This window comes from Colobus angolensis, unplaced genomic scaffold, assembly GCF_000951035.1.
Source record: "Colobus angolensis palliatus isolate OR3802 unplaced genomic scaffold, Cang.pa_1.0 Scaffold15, whole genome shotgun sequence".
Lineage (NCBI taxonomy): Eukaryota > Metazoa > Chordata > Mammalia > Primates > Cercopithecidae > Colobus > Colobus angolensis.
The window spans coordinates 11,512,771-11,533,652 of NW_012114599.1; the positions used below are offsets into that span (position 1 = coordinate 11,512,771).

A 20,882-nucleotide genomic window follows, 5' to 3' on the forward strand; every position below is an offset into this window, starting at 1 on the left:
AAAAAAAAAAAAAAAAAAAAAAAAAAGTTGGAGGAGTAACACTACCTGGTTTCAAATCTATAAAGCTACATTAATCAACATGGTGTAGTATTGGTGTTGAGATCAATAAATAGATCAATGGAACAAAATAGAAAGTCCAGAAACAGACCCACGCATATATGGAAAGCTGATTTTGAGAAAGGTACAAAGCCAAGTCTATGGAGAAACAATAGTCTTTTCAACAGATTTGGAGGCAAAACTTCATTAGATATGTTATAGAGTATTAGATGGCAAGTTTATAAATGTAAATGCTGAAATAATTAGATATTCAAATAACAAATGAACTTCAAGCCACACTCCAAACTATATAAAAAAACCAAAACGTCTCAATTTAAATAATGGGCAAAATATTTGAAGAGATACTTCACCAAAGAAGATACACAAATGACAAATAAATGCATGAAAAAATGCTCAACATCATTTGTCATTAGAGAAATACAAATTAAAACCCCTATCAGATATACTACACGCCTAGTGCAGTAGCTAAAATTAAAAAGACTGACCCTACCAAGTGTTGTTAAGAAAGTCAAGCAAGCGGAACTCTCAGGCACTGTTGGTGAGAATGTAAAATGGTAAAACCACTTTGGAAAACAGTTTGACTGTTTTTTATAACGGTAGATATAACATCTACCATACTTCCTACTTCTGGGTATTTAGCCAAGAGAAATGAAAGTATATGTACATTCAAAGACATTTATATGAATTTTCATAGAAGATTTGTTTGTTATAATCAAATACTGGAAACAGGCCAAATGTCCTATCACTAGATGAGTGGAGAAACGAACTATGGTATACTTCTGTTATAAAATACTACTCAGAAATGAAAAGAAATGAATTATTAGTACATGTCACCACATGGATGAATCCTAAAATAATTATGCTGAGTGAAAGAAGTCAGACAAAAGGGTATATAACACATAGTTCTACTTATATAAAATACTAGAAAATGTAATCTACAATGACAGAAAGCAGATGAGTCGTTATTTGGAATGGGGGTGCAGAGAGAGACGCAAGAGGGAGAGATTAGCAACGGGCATGAAGAAACATTTGAAGTGATGAAAATGTTTGTTACCTTAACTGTGGTGATGGTTTTGTGGGTGTACACATGTCAAAATTTATTAAATTATGTACTTTAAATACATGCTATTTTTTGTATGTCAATTGTATCTCAATATTTTTTAAAACTCAACCTTATGATTTGGCTTGAAGTATCTAAAGCAAAATATAGGTTGAGGGGCTTCAAAATCACAGTACTTCAAGTATTAACTTTACTTGGTTCTAAAATGTATCTTGTCTTTGTGAAATCAACTATTCTTGTTAATTTCCCAATCAACAGGCCACAAAGTCCATAACCAAAGCTTTCTCAACACACTCAGTTCAAGTAGATCAAGTCATTAAAAACAGGCTTCACTACCTTATCTTGTGGAGGAGGGGAAGGAAAAGGCGGGTATATGAAAAAAATATGATACAAAATACATAAATACATTGTTGGGAATTTATGATGCAAAACTAGAAAATATCTATCAATATCCAAAATATAAATATAAGATTTTTCTTTACCCTTTCTCCCTTTGTTTTTCTTCTTTCTTTACTGCTCTCTACTTTTTAAAATTCTTTTTTTCCTTTCCCTTGTTTCCTTTTTTACCTTCTGTCTTTCCATTCTTTCACTTCCCACAACTCAATTCTCCCATTTGCTGGCAGGATTGTACAGTGGCTGACCGCAGCATGGACTCTGGAGCAGTCTGCCCAAGTCCAAATCTTTTGCTCATGGTGTTAGACATGGTAATACCCTGTGCTTTAGCTCCCCTATCTTAAATGGGATAATATCAAATGTTTTTTCCTCATAGGTTGCTATGAGGTTCAAATGTGTTAATATAAGAAAAACACTTGGAATAGGTAATCACCAGGTAAGTGTTAGCATTTTATAGCCTCCATTCTACATCAGACATACTGGACTCCAATCAATTAGACATAAACAGCCCCGGGCTCAAAGAAAAAAGAAGTGAGATTCCAAGGGCTGGAACTCAGTCCTGGCTTGGTCACTACAGTTGTCTGACCCTGACCCTGTTACTTACACATCAACGCTTAAACCGTTTATTGGTAAAATGACTTTAGTGTAAAAGCTAATCCCATTCAGCTTGTACCACTGCTTTTTGAAATTCAAAAGTATAAAAATATTATCAAATGAAAAGCCTTTTGATAACTTTTAGGCACAAATGAGAAGTGGCATGGATTTTCATATTACAATGAAGGCCATTTGTTATTTAGTAAGAAAGATAACATCGCAATTACACGGACATCACTATAATTTTAGTGGACCACTAAGTTACCTCTTTAATGTTTTATGAGAAATTGCAACATACAGTTTGATCCCTATCTTCTGAAATCAAACATATTCAAAGTTTGGGTCAGAACTCCCCCTTTCCAAAGTTGTACACAAAGTCTCTTGAGAAGTTAGCAGTTTGGGTACTTCATCCGTGAGTGGCAGGTGTACCATCAGCTTGGACTTTGTGATCCAGCAGGAACAATCCTCATTTCAGGAACACTCTGCAGCTATTCTGTCTTCTCTGAGGTCAAGCAGCATGAGTGGTGAGTGAAGTAACCATAGAAAACCAGAGTCCCTATGGCTCACTTTGCATGAAATTCCTTGGAGTAAGTGTAATATTCTACATATAATCCTGTCTTTTAAGAAAATCACTCAGTTTTTAGAAAGTAGGGGTATTTAATGTAGAAACCGTTTTTACTTGGCCTCATTACAGGTAACTTCTTTATTTTGGTTTGTTTCCTCATCTTTATCTACACGGTATCTTTTTTATATCTGTTGTGAGTAACTAAGACTAGACTAAGGAGTCGAAATAAGCCATGTTTAACTACCAACTCTTTCCACTTGTTAAGAAAGGTCTGTGGCAAGTTATTTACTCCAAGCCTCAATTATGTCATTACCTATATGGAAAGAACACCACCTCCCTCATTGGACTGGATTGAGGATTAAATTGACAAAATATCCTATGTATCCTCTATAGCAGGGGTCCCTAACCCCCAGGCCACAGGCTGGTAGTGGTACTGGTAACTGGCTTGTGGCCTGTTAAGAACTGGGCCTCACAGCAGGAGATGAGCGGTGGGCAAGTGAGCAAAGCTTCATCTGTATTTACAGCTCCTCCCCATTGCTCGTATTACCACCTGAGTGCCTCCTCCTGTCAGATCAATGGTGGCATTAGTAGGGCGAATCCTACTGTGAACTGTGCATGCGAGGGATGTACGTTGCATACTCCTTATGAGAATCAATGCCTGATAGGTCTGCCTCTATCTCCCATCACCCCTGGATGGGACCATCTAGTTGCAGGAAAACAAGTTCAGGGCTTCCACTGGTTCTACATTATGGCGGGTTGTATAATTATTTCATTATATATTACACGGTAATAATAATAGAAATAAAGTGCACACTAAATGTAATGCACTTGAATCATTCCGAAACCATCCCCCTACCCCCGGGTCCAGGGAATAATTGTCTTCCACGAAAATGGCCCCTGGTGCCAAAAAGGTTGGGGACCACTGCTCTATAGCACACCCTTCTAGGTTATCAGATTCTAGTCCTGTTCACGGTTTTTGAGCTATTTAGCAATTATTTGCAATGTTTTTAATTTTAAAAAATTATTTTTAAATTAAAAAAAATTTTTTTGAAACAGTTTCACTCTGTCACCCAGAGTGCAGTGGAGAGTAGAGTGGAGTGGTGCAATTACAGCTCATCACAGCCTTGACCTCCTGTGTTGAAGTAATCCTCCCACCTCAGCCTCCCAAGTAGCTGTAACTACGGGCATGCACCACCACGCTCAGCTAATTTTTGTAGAGATGGGATTTCACCATGTTGCCCAGGCTTGTCTTGAACTCCTGAGCTCAACTGATCCTCCAGTCTCAGCCTCCCAAACATAATTTCTCTGATTATATGGCTTTATGAGGAATACAGATATGACAGTATGACTCTGGAAGGGGGCATACAGCAGGGAGTTAATGGTCTTTTGAAGGGTTATTACCATAATGAGGAGGGGAATTCCCTCGTTAATACTCATTTGTAGAAATGGCTAAATGTGTCAAAAACTCCTAATTCTCTAAAGAGTGAATTAGGAGTACTACATTTCTATTGGGTCAAGCCCATATCCAGAAACAACTACGCTGATTACCCAGTCAATGGACATCAACTTGTCCATCGAAGACATATTATGAGAAACAAGAATTTTATTAAAATATAATAAATCAACACTGATTAGATCTTATGTCAGGTTCCAATTATGAGTCCTAAATCCCACTGTTACCCACCAGGAGTGTTTCTTGATAGTCCTCATAATTCATAAAGGAAGTGTTTGTACCACTCTGCCGGAATGAGTTGCTCCCACAAAACCTACAACATAGTTGATTCTATGTCATTTGCTGCTAGCTGGATTCACCTTTCTATACTTACATATTCCTTTGGCTGTTTAGAGATAGCCAGAGGTATCCATAGCCTCTCAGCATATCCATGACAGAACCTACAAGACTCTTGCCCCATCTAGCCATGAGTTTCAACATTAGACCAGTTGTCAGAGGAAAGTGGGTGAGAACCAGCTGGACTGATTCAGTATCTTGATTGACCATTATAGAAGATGGGGCTAGGGGGTTGCTTAATTTACCTAACCAGAATGTCTACATCAGGGCTTGAAATTTTGAGTTTATAAATGTGTGTGTGTGTGTGTGTGTGTGTGTGTGTGTGCGCATCCGCATGCACACCCATGTATTTGGGACAGTAAACAGAAAATCCAAGTTTTTACTCTGATTTCCAAGATTAGGCTGATTAAGAGGTAGCAGGGAATCTTTATAGCTCACTGCTAACTTCAACCTAAAAAATCATTTTATTTATTATTAAAAACTGGGAAATATAGGAAATAAAATAAGCTCCACAGAAACACAAACTACTACTATTTTAGTGTATTCCCTACCAGATGCTCTTCTGTGCTTATTTTCATACTGTTGAGATCTTATTGTTACCTGGTGGGGGCGGGGGACAGTCCTTGCTCCCAGAGCTCTCAAGATGGTGGCAGGCCACTTTCAAAATGGCGGCGGGCCACTTCCAAATGGTGGCAAGCCTCATGTTCTCTGACCTGGGGTTCTTGGCCTCACAGATTCCAAGGAATGGAATCTTGGGCCATGCAGTGAGTGTTATAGCTCTATTAGAAGCCGTGGGTCATGGAACAGAACCACGGAACCCAGTGACTAGTGTTCAGCTGGATTAGGATGAACCCAGGCACTTAGCTGTGCAGGAACAACAGCAAGCCTTTAGCCCGATCGGGAGTGGCAATGGGCGCCTCACTGGATCAGAAGCATAGCGGACACCCTGCTGGATCTGGAGGGATGGAAGTCAGGGGCGGGTCTGTGACGGCGGCAAACAGCAGTGGTGAACAGCGACCGAAAGCTCAGCTCCAGCCGTAACAAAGCACAGACCAGAAGACTACAGTTGCAAGATTTAATAGTGAAATAGAGTGAAAACAGAGCTGCCATATAAGGGGAGGGGACCCAAAGGGGGTTGCCTGCTGGCTCGAAGGCCTGGGTTTATATCCTGATCCTTGTCCCTCCCGCTGTGTTCTCAGGCAATAGATGATTGCCTATTTCTTTACCTCCTGTTTTTGCCTAGTTAGCATTTTAGTGAGCTCTCTGATTGGTCGGGTGTGGGCTAAGTTGCAAGCCCCCTGTTTAAAGGTGGATGCGGTCACCTTCCCAGCTAGGCTTAGGGATTCTTAGTCGGCCTAGGAAATCCAGCTAGTCCTGTCTCTCACTATGTATGTACTATTTTTGACTTATACTTGCACTTAAGATGTTCTGTGCAATTGCCTATATCATTTTTGTAATTTTTAATGTCAAAATGTTATTCAATTGTAGTTATATTTCAATGTGGCTGCTTTCTTACTGTTGGACATAGTGTTATGCTGTTATGAACATTTGTGAATCAGTCACTGAACTTTACTCTTTATTTCCATGACTAAAGATTTAATACTTTTCAAAGGCTGTCAATAAATTTTACCAAAGGTTTGTGCCAAAGTACTTTTTAAATTTCTTTTATATTTTCATATTTGATGTACCCAGGTGACAAAATATTCTCTCACTAACCGTGTATGAGAATGCTCCATCTCATAACAATACTGCCAGCGTTGAATGCCTCCTGAATGAAGAAAATAATCCTTGCTAGTGTCAGGCCTCTGAGCCCAAACTAAGACATCGTATCCCCTGTGACCTGCATGTATACGTCCAGATGGCCTGAAGCAAGCAAAGAATCACAAAAGAAGTCAAAGTGGCTGTTTCCTGCCTTAACTGATGACATTCCACCACAAAAGAAGTGAAAATGGCTGGTCCCTGCCTTAACTGATGACATTTCACCACAAAAGAAGTGAAAATGGCCGGTCCTTGCCTTAACTGATGACACTACCTTGTGAAATTCCTTCTCCTGGCTCATCCTGGCTCAAAAGCTCCCCCACTGAGCACCTTGTGATCCCCACCCTTGCCAGCCAGAGAACAATCCCCTTTGACTGTAATCTTCCATTATCTACCCAAATCTTATAAAACAGCCCCACCCCTACCTCCCTTCGCTGACTCTCTTTTCGGACTTAGCCCGCCTGTACCCAGGTGAAATAAACAGCCTTGTTGCTCACACAAAGCCTGTTTGGTGGTCTTTTCATTCGGACGCGAGTGAAATCCAGTTTGATGGTAAAAGAGTATTTTATTGCAATTTTATTCACATCTTTTGATTACAATACTACATCTGTTATTTTCTCTTCTGCCAACAACTTGTTCATGTCCTTTGCTCAGTTTTCCAGTTTTCATCCACATTAATGAAATTGTTTTATGAAGTCTCCATTGAAACAATAAAATACTCATGAAAATTCATTTTATTGGATTTAAATATTTAAAGAAATATTCTGAAGGCTGCAGTTTATTGATAAGAAAAATACAAAGCATACATGTTTATAGATTATGTATTGACATTATAGTATATAGATTTTCCAAATAACATAATTAATTTTGTAGTGCTACTAGTGGAATGCATTCTGCAGAAACATGGCTTTACCTTCAAATCTGAGCACAATACTCTTATATCAAAAATGAAGAAAAGGATAATAAAACTTTGATTCGTTTAAATTTTGGTAGATCACATCTGATTTGTTGAAGAGTAAATTCGGTTATTTACCTCTTCAAGGAAGTCATTATTTTTTGCATCTCTTTCTGTGCCTCTTTATCCTATGAAGAAAATACAAATACATAAGGAAATTTCATGCATTCATCTTGATACTCTAGTGTGCTGAAATAGACTTACATTAACTTGAGGAGACTCCCCAACATGAGAACTTCAAAGTTCATGAAGGTACGTGCAGTCACCAAATACTTTCCCTAATTCAGGTCACTGACAGTGTTTTTTTATTATTTTTAATAATTTTCTTTTTTTTTAACAAGTTGCTTTTGTCTTAGTGAGTGTTTTATACAGCATTAATCCTCACATGTCCTGGAGTGTTGCTCTACGAGTAAAGGGTTTATCGTGTTTATTTCATTGAATTCCTTCTCCAGCATGAATTATCTAGTGTTTTCCCAACAGGTTTCTTCCTCCTGGAAAAAACTTGCCACTTTCTTTCCTGTTTTACTCTTAAGTTTTTTCTGCATATCAAGGGTTGAGCTTTGCCTGAAGGGTGTAGGGTTTAGCTCTGTGGGAGCTCTCTGGTATCTAAAAGATGGCATCTTTCAGCTAGACGGAAACTTGAGTGAGACCACCTATAAAGGTTAGGGCTGAGGTTGAAGGGTCTTCCAAATGCTGTACATTTATAGGGTTTCTCTCCATGTGCATTGTCTCATTATAAGATGAGATCATTAAATGAAGACTTTCCCACATAGATCACATTCATATGGCTTCTCTCCAGTGTTAATTCACGGTGTTGTTTAAAGGATAAATGGTCACTGAAGGCATTTCCACACTGATTACAGACAGAGTTTCTCTCTTGAGTTCTCTGGTATGAATAAGTTAGCTCTCTGGATGAAGTGTTTCCTACATTCATTACATTTATGGAGTTTCCCTCCAGTGTGAGCTAACACACGTTTAGTCGATGTTGAGCTGTGACAACTTCCTCATACTCATTATATTCACAGGGCTCCTCTCCACTGTGACATCTCTGCCACTGAGGACACAACAGGCTGTTAAAGCCTTGCTCAAATACCTTCATTTATTCATTTATTTTCCCACATATGAATCTGATGCCGAGCATTCAGTATAGTCCCTAGTTAACATCTTCCATGTTGGTTACATTCATGTGGTGTGTTACTCTCCTTTGCATACAGAAGTTTTCTCCTTTTTAGTAGGTCAGCTGCATAGCTATATGATTAATTTTAAGGTTTTCATTATGTTTCAAGCACTAAATATATTGGCTATATTTATGCAACTGCCCTCTTATAAGAACTCAGGTTATGGTTTGGGGCTCAGGTTATTCCTTTTCTCCCAGATTTGAACTATCCACACCTTCGAGCTGAGATAGCACACTTTCTCTAGCCTCAAATTAAAGTCATGTGATTGTGCTGCATTCCTAATTTGGCCCTCCCCAGGCCAATTCTGCTGTGGAGGAACACAGTTCACCCTTACAAATCTCAGTGTTGACATGTTGTTAGATTGCTCCTTCCTGCAGATATTCTACATGGAAGTTCTGTCTTTGTTTCTAAGACTTTACTGCCTGGATGCTGGTTTTGAGGATTTTCTCCAGAATCACATCTCTGTGCAGCTTCCTCTGAGATGGGTCTAGCAGGGTCTACTCTTTCTGAGTAAAATCCAAAGCCATATCCTTAAAGGTCAACATTTCCTTTTTTTTTTTTTTTTTGAGACGGAGTCTCACTCTGTTGCCAGGCTGGAGTACAGTGGTGCAATCTCGGCCCACTGCAACCTCCCCGTTTCGGGTTCAAGTGATTCCCCTGCCTCAGCCTCCTGAGTAGCTGGGGCTACAGGCACATGCCACCATGCCTGGCTAATTTTTGTATTTTTAGTAGAGACGGGGTTTCACCATGTTGGCCAGGATGGTCTTGATCTCTTGACCTCGTGATCTGCCCACCTCGGCCTCCCAAAGTGCTGGGATTACAGCCGTGAGCCACTGCGCCCAGCCAAGAGTCAACAGTTCCTATGGTTGTACTGTCAAGAACTCAGTCACCACCTATCTTTCTCTGTAATCTCACCCAGGGGCCATCTGAGCACTAAGCTTCTCAGACAGATGGAAACTTGAGTGAGACCATGATGATACTGAGGTTGGGGTCACCACATTCTGGAGCTCAGAGCTTCTTTCTAACTTTCTAGAAAAAGCCAGGAACCTGTATTTTTACTGAGCCCTCTACTGTCCAAGCAAGTCTTAAATATTTAAACAACTGGGTTTAAATTCTAATTTCCTTAGATTATATATAGCAAAACCTCAGGATGACCTTTCCTGGCCCGTGGCCCAAGTTGTAGTACCAGTTTTATTTTCTCACAAATCTCTGTGCTTTTATTTCCAAAATACTCATCAAATTTTACTGATATGACTTTTTCAGTGCCTGCCTTTCCCACCAGACCACAGAATTCATCATGGCAGAGGTATCTGTTTTTTTCTCTTTGTATCCCAAGCCTCTAGCAGAGAACACCTCTATAATTGTAAAATAACTGAATAAAGATAATCTCCCTCTTTTACCCAAACACACACGTTCAAAAATATAGATTTATTTCATCTGATAGTGTTGGAAAAATATAGTTTAGAAAACTACATCAATGCTCTCTGTTAAAGACTTTGGATAAATAAGAGAGAGACTTATTTACATTGAATTGTCATTATTCTCCTAGCATTTGGGTAATGATTATCACACACCAACTTCATGAGACTGGGTACTGGTTAAGAACAGCTAGTCCCAAAATGATGCTATATCATCAATTATTTCAAGAAAATAAATAAAAGGGTTCTAAGAAACTTCTTTAAAGTATTTTTAAGATCAATTTAAATAATACAACCAAGACCATATTGCAAAATCTTAAGAAATAATACATTTTAAATGCAAATTCCAAGAAGGTAAGAGTCAAAACAGTAGAAAGATGGGGTTATAAACAGACTTTCCACAAATCATGAAAATGTCTGTTTAGAGAGTGGGAAAAGTCTGTCTATACTATCTATATTCTAATAGCCTCATTAATTTTTTTTTTTTTTTTTGAGACAGAGTTTCACTCTTGTTGCCCTGGCTGGAGTGCAATGGCACGATCTCAGCTCACCACAACCTCCGCCTCCCAGGTTCAAGCGATTCTCCTGCCTCAGCCTCCCTAGTAGCTGGGATTATAGGCATGTGCTACCACGCCCAGCTAATTTTGTAATTTTTTTAGTAGAGATGCGGTTTCTCCATGTTGGTCAGGCTGGTCTCAAACTCCCAACCTCATGTGATCCACCCGCCTTGGCCTCCCAAAGTGCTGGGAATACAGGCATGAGCCACCGCGCCTGGCCGTCTTATTAATTTTTTAGAAAGTACTAGGAATAATTCTCCAGGCATGGATAGCACAGATGAGTTAATTTACAAGAAATAAGTTTCAACCAGAAAGAAACGGGCAAACAAGAATTTCTAGCAAATGAGACAACATTACAGGATTTTGGCAAGTGACTCATTCATTACCCTGAGCTGTAGCATTTCTATAACAGGAAGGCAGAGTGAATGGATACAAATTCTGTTTTATAAACCTATCCAGAAAACCAGTGTCTTAATTAAGATAATCAAATACGATATCATAACTCAGAAAGAACATTTAAAGCAGAGTTAGGATTTTGTTACTAAGAGCAGTTACCAATGAGAGTTGTGCTTCTCAACTCATCAAACAGGTTGGAAATACAGCTCAGAACTTTAATCAACAGGCCATTTCAAAGACAACTATACCACTTGCTAAATATAACGAGCTGTTAACTTTTAGCACTCCCAGAGTGCACTTCCTCTTGTGGTTGGTTTCTGGTAACATTGGATTTACTAGTCTATGAGTCTGTTTGTCTTAGAAAGGTGATTAATGCCATTTCAAAATGTTTCAGCAATTTTTAAATACAGGGTTTTCTTCACCAGTTTAGCACATCTTTTATCGTAAAACAAAATATTACATAATGCTTTTTATATTTGAGCTTTCTCAGTAGGCTCCAAGTTGATGAACTTTAATACTGCCTCCAGGCAAACAACTTTCAGGTTGCCAGTGAAGTCATTATTTCATTCAGCAATCATTCTCACACTGTCTCAGACACAGAAATCCCTTTTTTTAAAAAAGAAATGTTTCTCAGGATCTGAGATTACTTTCCTAGGGTCAAGAAAAGTCCACATGAATAATAAAAATACCATCGTTTCAAATTCTGGGAATGTAAAGCTGCTTATACCTATGAATCTGGGCTCTAGAGACCAAATGACTGACACTCCCAATATCAAGTAGCAGTACGATGAGCTGAGAGTTCCCTAACAGGGGATAAAAGACAGGTCCACAAATGACTATAATGCAAGGAAGAAGCTATAAATGCCACAAGAAAGAAACAAACATGTTATGAAATTTCACATGAGAGAGCAAACTGATGGCTAGGTTGTCTTCTTGCAACTAGTGGCATTGCTAGACATTTTGGAAATGAATAAACTTGGTTAGCAAAATCACTAATGGGGTATATTGCAATCTGAAAAAACTTTATAGAGATGGAGGGGTATTACACATAACTCACGTCATCCTATTTTCTCATTGAAAAAGAAATGGAAATATTCCTTACATAGCTTTACTACTTGGAAAAAAATTGCTAAGACTACAAATGGAGACATCACTGAGGAAAAAAATGCAATGTGACAAATATTTGCTCAAACTATTTTGCTTATTACAGAAATACTTCCAATGTCTAGCCTTCTTACATTCATTATGAGTCCTCTTTATTATTACTATTGACACTACTATTTTTATTTGTATGATATTAATGCCTTGGTTCTTTCTATGAACACTTACCGAGTGCTTATTATATGCTAGGCAGTATACTCAGGATTAGGGGTATAGTGATGAATGACACAAACCTGGTTGTGATTCTTATGGAACAATCACATTAATAATGACATAATAACTGTGTGAAATGACAGCAAGGAAAAGCATAGGGGGCTTTCTTGCCAGCAGGTGTCAAGAAAGTCTTTCCTGAAGAAACAGCATTTATGGTGAGGCCTGGAGGACAGGAAGGAACAAAGCTAGTGGAAGGAGCGGAGGGTGGGTAGGAGTGTTTCAGGAAGTGGGAACAGTATGTTCTAAGGGTGAAGGGCAGGTTGGGTGGTGGAGGGAAGAACAGGGAACATATGAAGCTTGAGAGACTGGTAGGATACTGAATCAGGGCCTTGAAGGACATGCTGAAAATTCTGACCCTCATCCTAACAGCAAAGGGTTTTGAGCAGGGAAGTGACATGTTGATGTTTACATTTAATCTGTTGCTTGGGCTGCTACTGGGAGTCAAGAGTGGCCCAGCGGGAGGCAAGGAAGCTGTGAGGAGAATGGCTGGGAGGTTGGCATACCCCAGCTGTGGTCCGGGGAAAGTGGGCACATTCCTTTCGCTCCAGGCAAACAGAGCTTTGCTTTCTTTTGTGCCTCTGTTCATGATGTGCAATGTACTTGTCCACAACTCCATATTATATAGATCTTTCACAGTTGCCTCTGATGCCACCTGGCCTCTTCTAGGTGAAAATAATTTCTCCTTTTTCAAAATTTCCATAACTGAGGATTTGTACTTCTCTTAGTGCCTCATGCTTTCTGCTTTGAGCTACAGTTCATATGTTCCCTTCTAGGCTATAGCCTCCTAGAAGGCAGTAGGCATATCTTATTTGTGTATAGTTCAGATCACAATAAATATTGGAACCTCTACTACTCCAACACAGAAGAAGAGGAGGTTTTTTTTTTTTCTGAGGCATTTCTTTTCTGTTATGATTTAGAGGGTGATAATGTTTGGTGGTATGAGAAGAGGAGGAAAATATATACCTATTTTTTCGTTGTTGTTCCCACAACACCAGTCTACAGCTCATAGGAGCAGACTGAGTTGTTAAGCCTGTGGAATGCTTGAAACTTACAGCATACCCAGAATCCTGAATTACTGAATAAAAGGGCAAGAGACAGGGCAATAGTTTTTTTCATTAATGGCCAGTGTCCAAAAACCAAAAACATGTTATTACGTATTTTTCATCTTTGTCATGGCTTTGGATAGCCATAACTGCTGTGAGTTGGGGACTGAGGATGGCAACCCATGGTCGCTCCCCTTGCTGTAGGCTGGGCCACCTGTCTAGCTTGTTTGCTGCCTATATAGTTAATCCCCAGCTCCCCAGAATTATGCTGCGCCACCTCCTTCCCGGTGAAGGAATTATGCTTGCTTCACTCCCTGCTGTCTTATAGCTAACAAGCATCAGATGTTTTAACCGCTAGGGCCTCCTGGTGACAGGTTATCTTACAGAGATACAGCAAATTTTAAAACTTCATAGTACATGTAAAATCCAAGTCAAAGGTTTTAGTATGAAAGAAAACTCCATCATAGAAGGAGAGAATAGAACGGTGGCTGTCAGGGGCTGGGAGGGTGGGAGAAATAAGGAGATACTGATCTAGGGTACACAGTTTCAGTTATGCAGGATAAATAGGTTCTGGAGATTTAAAGGACAGCAATGTGACTATAGTTAATAATACTATATTGTATATTTGAAATTTGCTAAGACAGTGGATCTCCAACATTCTCAACAACAACAAAAGTAACTATGTGAGGTGATGAATGTGTTAATTAGCTTGATTGTGGTAGTCATTTCATAACGTATATGTCTATCAAAACATCATGCTATATATATATAGTTTTTATTCAATTATACTTCAATAAAGCTAGAATAAAAATAAATACATAAAATTGAATAGAGAAAACTACAAACGTATCTAAGCAAGTTATTCATATTTTGAGCTTGAATAATACTAATAAGACAACAGCACTGTCACTTTCTGGACTTACCTCTTTGGTAACAGTAGGAAGCAATAATGCCAAATTACAGAACTTCAAAGCATTCTGGTTTTCCTCAAGATCAGCATAACACTGGAAATAAGAAATAACCAATATTAAACATAATCATGTTTTTATGTGACGGGTTCAAAGTGATCTTAAAGCAGAACAGTGGTCTTCATTACCTTTGCTAAGTACATGTAATTGGGATTAGAATAACCAGGGCATAGTTCTTCAGCCTGATTTGAGAGAAAAACATGAGAGAATAAGAGGGCAATATTAAAATAACAATAACCACAAATGAAGAGAATATATTTAAATAAATCAAATATTATGAACCAAACTGCCCCAAGAATTTAGGTTGGTTGTTTCACATTTGAATCACTTGATCAGTTTAAGTTTCTTTTGAGTGGAAACATAGCCTTTGCATTTAGCCATTAAAATAAAATTGATTACCATGGTCATAAAGCTTACAAAGCAATGAGATACTTTATGGTTTTGAGATTTCTTTACATAATCATTTTCCTCAGTCTTTTTTCTGTATTCTTTTCAAGAACAAACAACTGGTGATATTCCTAGGACAAGTCCTATCTATCTCTCTATCTATCTATCTATCCATCCATCCATCCATCCATCGGATCTTGCTCTGTCGCCCAGGCTGGAGTGCAGTGGTGCGATCTCAGCTCACTGCAACCTCCATCTCCTAGGTTCAGGCGATTCTCCCGCCTCAGCCTCCCGAGTAGCTGGGATTACAGGCACATGCCACCATGCCTGGCTAATTTTTGTATTTTTAATAGAGATGGGGTTTCACCATGTTGGCCAGGCTTGTCTCAAACTCCTGACCTCAGGCGATCCATCCCCCTTGACCTCCCAAAGTGCTGGGATTACAGGCATGAGCCACCACTCCCGGCCTCACTATCTATTTAGAAAATGAGAGTAGAGCATGACTGGTACCCCATGGCAAGCATCTTCCACTAGATTAATATTTGATTTCTTATGATTTCAACATATTCCACAGGAGTTAAATAATATCTGAAGTCCATCAAATCATGGACTTTTAAAGGAAAGACAGATCCTTGAAATAACCAGTCCAGGTAGTAGACATGAGTGGTTATTATAAAGGTACTTTTCTATTATCTACTAATCTTTTATGTACCAGTTCCTTTATCTCTGGGAAATAAGAATTCTTTCAGGTATGGTATTGTTATTAGACAGCCCTTCTTAGAACCTAAGTCAGTCTTGTTATGTACCAGTTTCTTTTACTTTATCTCTGGGAAACAAGAATTCTTTCAGGTATGGGATTGTTACTAGACAGCTCTTCTTAGAACCTAAGTCAGTCTTGCTTCAGAGTCAGCTTTCGCTGTTTTGAAGGCCCAGGCAAGCAAGCTTACAACCTGGAATCTCCACCCTACAGCGGGGTAGAACACAAGAGAAGAGGATGCTTTTAAATATTTACAAAAATATTCTTGTTTCACAAGATACGAACAATCCAGACATTTCCAAAATTAAAAAGTGAAAATTTCTCCATCCTAGTTTTATTCTCAACTTCAATCTCATGCCCCAGGGGTAACCACTATCAGCAGTTTGACATGTATCCTACCATGACAAGTATAGGCAAATAAAAAAACAGATATTTGGCTTTTGAAAATGAAACAAAATGGAACCATTTTACATATATATATAATTTACATATATATAATTCTTGTCAATTATACCTCAGTAAAGCTAGAAAAATACAAATAAATACATAAAACTGAATAAATGTGCACATTGATAGAAAATCTACATATTGGCCCCAGACTTTTTTCCCCATATTACAAACACATTTTCATGTTAGCATAGATATACTTCATCATTTTTAAGAGCTGTATTTCATATTCTGCATGAATCATAATGAAAGGAAGCATTTCCCATTGGATATCTTGATTTATTCTCCATTTTCATTATTGCTACTAATAGTCAATGAACATACTTTTTCTCATATGTTTGTGTATATGTGTATTTATGTCTATAAGGGAGATTCCCAGAAGTTGAATAGCTAAATCAAAATTATATATATATATATTTTAAAGAGATACTAATGAAGATAAATCCAAACCAGGGTGCTGAGGAGTGGTCCAACACCTTATGAGGGCACATCCCTTTTAAAAGACATTTTATTCTGTACAGAATCCAAAAGAGAAGGTTCTAGAAGGAGGAGGACAAAACTCTCCTAGGGTAGGGAGCCAGACTCGGTATGAAACTTTAAAACCAGGTAGCTTAACAGTGTCTGGGCACGGAATGAAACCTGCTGGAGAGACAGCAAAGCTACCAACAGATCAAAGGAAGTTGTCAATTTCAATCAAGCCAGAGCCTTGACCATCCTATAGTGCCATCCATGGATTCTGGTTCTTCTGCTTTTCTCTTGTCTAATCATCTTCATATCAAGGCTTCTAGTTTGGTAAGAGAATTTCCTGAGCCATTCTAATAAGAGGGACTTAAGACTGAACTTTATTCAATTATACCTTCTTCTATGCCCGGTAGTTGCCTCATCTCTGTACGAATCCCATACTGGGGACAACTTGCCCCAATGTATGCACGTCAAGAGCTTATTTCTTTAGTACTGACATTCTAATTCTGCATATATACCTTAACACCTATGTTTAGTAAACTAAAGTGATTATAAATAAGAACACCTCTTTTTGTTCTCATGGTTTAAAAAACTGAAGCCCAACAGAACACAGACAGGCAACTAACAACACTGAATTCCTAAGGTAAAACAGATTCTGACCTTTCATAAAAGGCCTTGATGAATTACAAGGAGCACAGCATTACTCAAATGCTAATGTTTCAATGTAATGTTCCAATGATGAGGCAGTTTTTTCTAAAGAGGCCCTTAGAACACTCTTTATCATAACACCTGGCAAAGAATGTTACACATACTTAATTTGTCTTGGCGATCCTAGTTCCTTGAAGACAGGAACTATGTTGGTCATTTCTGTGTTCCCAGTATTTGATGCCATGTTTGGCACTAGTTATGTGCTTAACACTGTTGAATAAATTAGCTCTTCTTTAAAACATCTTATAAGCTCAAGCAGCAGCCTTATACCATATCAGGACACAGCTGAGAGTTCTGCAGCTGGGGAAGCCACTAGTACAGACTCAGGGATCATATGATTGCAAACAGTAAGTGCAATCAGGGTAGCCTGTCTCCCAACATTGCCACACCTGTCATTTACCACACACACCCATCCTCTGATCCAGCAGTTTCCAGCCATGCCATCAGCTGCCATTGGAATCAATAGCTTTATGATCTTTAAAAACACTGATCAAGATTTAAAAGCACATACCATATGACCCAACAATTCCACCCCAGGTGCTCACCCAAGAGAAATAAAATATGTCCACACCAAACTTGCATTTGAATGTTCACAGAAGCTTTATTGAAAATAGTATCAAACCAGAAACAATTCAAATGTCTATCAGTAAGTTAACACATAAACAAATTATGGTATATCCATATAATGGAATATTACTCAGCAATGAAAAGGAACTGCTGATACACTCAACAAAATGAATGAATCTCAAAACAGTATGCTGAGTAAAACAAACCAGATATACACAAAAGTACATGTTGTATGATTCCATTTATATTAAATTTTAGAATGGGCAAAACTAATTTACAGTGATAGAAAGCAGATCAGTGGTTGCGTGGGGCAGGAGATGGGGGAAATTGACAGCAAAGGGACAAAGATAACTCTCTAGGATAATGAAAACGCTATCTTGAAATGGTGGTGGTTACAGTAGTGGTTACATAGGTATATAAGTTTGTCAAACGTCACTGAACTGTACACCTAAAATGGGTACAATTTATTGCTTATAAACTATACTTCAAGATACCCAGAGGTTCTGAAACAATGAGTCTGGGTCATGGCCTGGGCTGCCATTTTGTAAGGTGCCCCAGATGACTGCAATGCACAGCCAAGGCTGAGAATCACTGCCCTAGGGAATCATGCCAGCATTTTGGATGAGGTGGGAAGCATGCTATAGTTTGAAAGAATTTCTCCAGGGGATTCACAGACGATTCCTACAGGTGTCTAAACCACCTTCCTAGATGCTTTGAGGCTGTGGAGGGCCAATCTTCCCCTGCTATAATAGCAAAACAATAGTAGCTAACATTGATTTTTAGAAAGAACATTTAACATGTTAGACCCTGGGCCAAGAATATAAAATATATTATTTTTGTAACCTTCACAAAAACTGTACAAAGTAGGTATTATTATGGCCATTTCACGGATGAAGAATTTGAGAGTGGGAGAACTAAGGAAATGTGTCCAGGTCATTCAGACAGGAAAGGCTCAGCTCTCAACTTCACTCATCTAACTCTAAACTCAGTGTTCTCAACCTCTACGGGACCCAGTTGGATGGCTCTAGAGACACATTCCTGGCCCCTGTGAATGCTCTTTGGAGGGGTGAATTCAGGGCAGGAGTCCTACAGTCTGGGTCCTAACAACACGGTCTGCTGTGTTGTAGGACCCAGGGGGTTGCAGACTCTCCTGGATGTGGGAGCCAGGATCTGTGCTGTTTCCCTTTCCTCTCCTCCATCTCCCAGATTTCTTAGTTCCACCACAGCCTTAGCCTCAGCACTCCAGAACCCTCAGTCCCCTCAGCTGTTCTAGTAAATATGGCAAGAAGCATTCCTGATGCCTCCTCTCTTTCCTTTGACAAACAACATGGAATGCATTTTGAGACTAAAGTCTAAGTAATGACCTAATGTGGGGCTCCCCAAGATGGTTTGCTGAAGTGTTTAAATTTTAATGAAATTAAAATTCTGTGAGTTTTTGCTGAGGACTACTGGGTGCTAGGCACACTCTAAGCAATTTACTTGTAGGAATGTAGATAATCCTTACAACACCACTATGAGGTAAGTACTATTATCTCCATGTTATTGATTAAATTGAGAGAGATGTTAAGCAATTTGCCCAATGTTAATCAGCTGGTAAGTGATAGAGCTAAGATTTGACCAGGTAGTCTGTTTCCGAAATTTGCATTCTTTACCTCAACATTATTGTGCTACTTACCCACTTTTGATTTTATCTGTGTATTATTTCAGGCACATTAGCATCTCAAGAACTTTTCTACAGTGTTCTGAAAACCTGCTCCTCAATTACAACTTTGATATTATGAGGAAATGAGTTTTGAGTACAGATAACATTTTTGCTAGTTAACGTGGCATCTTTTATATAAATATTTTATCTTAAATAGATCATAATCTACATTCTTATACAATTTAAAATGAGGGAACTAATTTTCAGTGGTAGAAAAAAGGTGAAGATATGGGAGTGATACAGTCTTAGCCTTCACTCACATTTAAACCACATATTGCCATTGTGTGAAATGGAACAAATAAAGTTCCTGAGGTCTTGACTCCCCTTTTATAAAACAAAAAAAGGGATCAATTACATAAAAAACAAGAAATGTACAGCCCTTTTTATTTTCTGAACTCTTTTCTGCTGGGCTTGTGCTTGATTTCAGGACACTTACTTTTTCACTTGAGGCAGCCACTGGCCATTGGGGGTGACAGATAGAAAGTGAGGAGAAACCTACTCACCATCTTAGACTACATGATCCACAAATTCCCTCTCAGTTCTACAAAATTGATCCCTGAAGTACAGCACAAATATTAGCATGCACAAGACTTTTATTATTATTATTATTATTATTATTCTTAAGATAAGGTCATGCTCTTTTGGTCAGGCTGGAGTGCAGTGGTGTGATCATGGCTCACTGCAGCCTTGAACTACTGGGCTCAAGTGATCCCCCTGCCTCAGCCTCCTGAGTAGCTGGGACTGTAGTTATGCCACCATGCCCAGCAATTTTTTTTACTTTTTGTAGAGATGGGGTGTTGCTATGCTGCCCAGGCTGATCTCAAACTCCTGACCTCAAGCAAACCTCCTACCTCGGCCTTCCAAAGTGTTGGGATTACAGAAGTGAGTCACCGCATGCAGCCTTGTCTGCATTTTTATAAACTTGAAGTAGGTAGGTTGGGAAGGAAAACACATTTAGTAACTATAAAATTTTGAAGTTGGTTCCAGAGAAAGGTAAAGGGATTACTACCCCAACAGGAAGTTGATTATATGGGTGGCTATATTATACATTTACATGTGTGCTCACACACACATATATTACTGCTTAGAGTTGTATAGTACAGCGATTATACATTTTAAGACAGGATTGAGAATACTGATTTGGTCTGATATCCCAAGAATCTTCCAGAGAAATGTCTGCAACTTTAGGAGGTAGCTTTTTTTTTTTTTTTTTTTTTGCTGTTTAACCTTTTATTAAGAGTGCTATTGTATGGCAATGCATAAAACAGTGGATATTGGGCTCATTACATCAATGCTATCTTGGCACTTTCTGAGGTCACACCAGGCATCTTTTATTCATGCTGTCACTGGGAATGGAAGTTATGCTAATAAGGCTGGGTCAGGCACACCAAGGCATAAGGAGAGGTTAAACATAAATCCCAGGCAGCAGGCTCATCAACAATCACCACAGTGGCAATGAGGCTGTACCAAACAACAGCAGAAGGGCCCACTTCTAAATCTTTGTCCTCTGTCCCTCAGATGACCAAATGGCAGTCGAATCCCATGGGACCTATTCATTCACCCTCCCATTCATTCATTCATTCATTCATGTCCATTAAAAAAACACAAATGGCAAAGGGGAAATAAAAGTTCTCATGTCAACCTTCTCCATAATAAGATATGCCTGTACCATCTATGGAGTTTTACAAACTATATTTGGACCAGATTTTATGTTCAGAGGATTGTGAAAAGCATAAAAATTTTTTTT

General features: G+C 38.8%; 1 protein-coding gene across 5 annotated transcripts in view; it reads right to left on the reverse strand.

Moving 5' to 3' along the window:
• The window catches only part of RMDN2 (regulator of microtubule dynamics 2), a 141,164-nt gene that overhangs the window by 41,598 nt on the left and 78,684 nt on the right, over positions 1-20,882 (reverse strand). For 3 of the 5 annotated variants that reach the window (XM_011935957.1, XM_011935956.1, XM_011935958.1), the window contains 3 exons: positions 14,234-14,287; positions 14,061-14,141; positions 6,760-7,299 (listed from right to left, as the gene is read on the reverse strand). In XM_011935957.1, coding sequence (XP_011791347.1) covers positions 7,246-7,299; positions 14,061-14,141; positions 14,234-14,287 — 189 coding nt within the window. In that variant the 3' untranslated portion in view covers positions 6,760-7,245. Of the gene's footprint in view, positions 1-6,759; positions 7,300-14,060; positions 14,142-14,233; positions 14,288-20,882 lie in introns of those variants that run through there. The other 2 variants (XM_011935954.1, XM_011935955.1) reach the window with 2 other exon arrangements.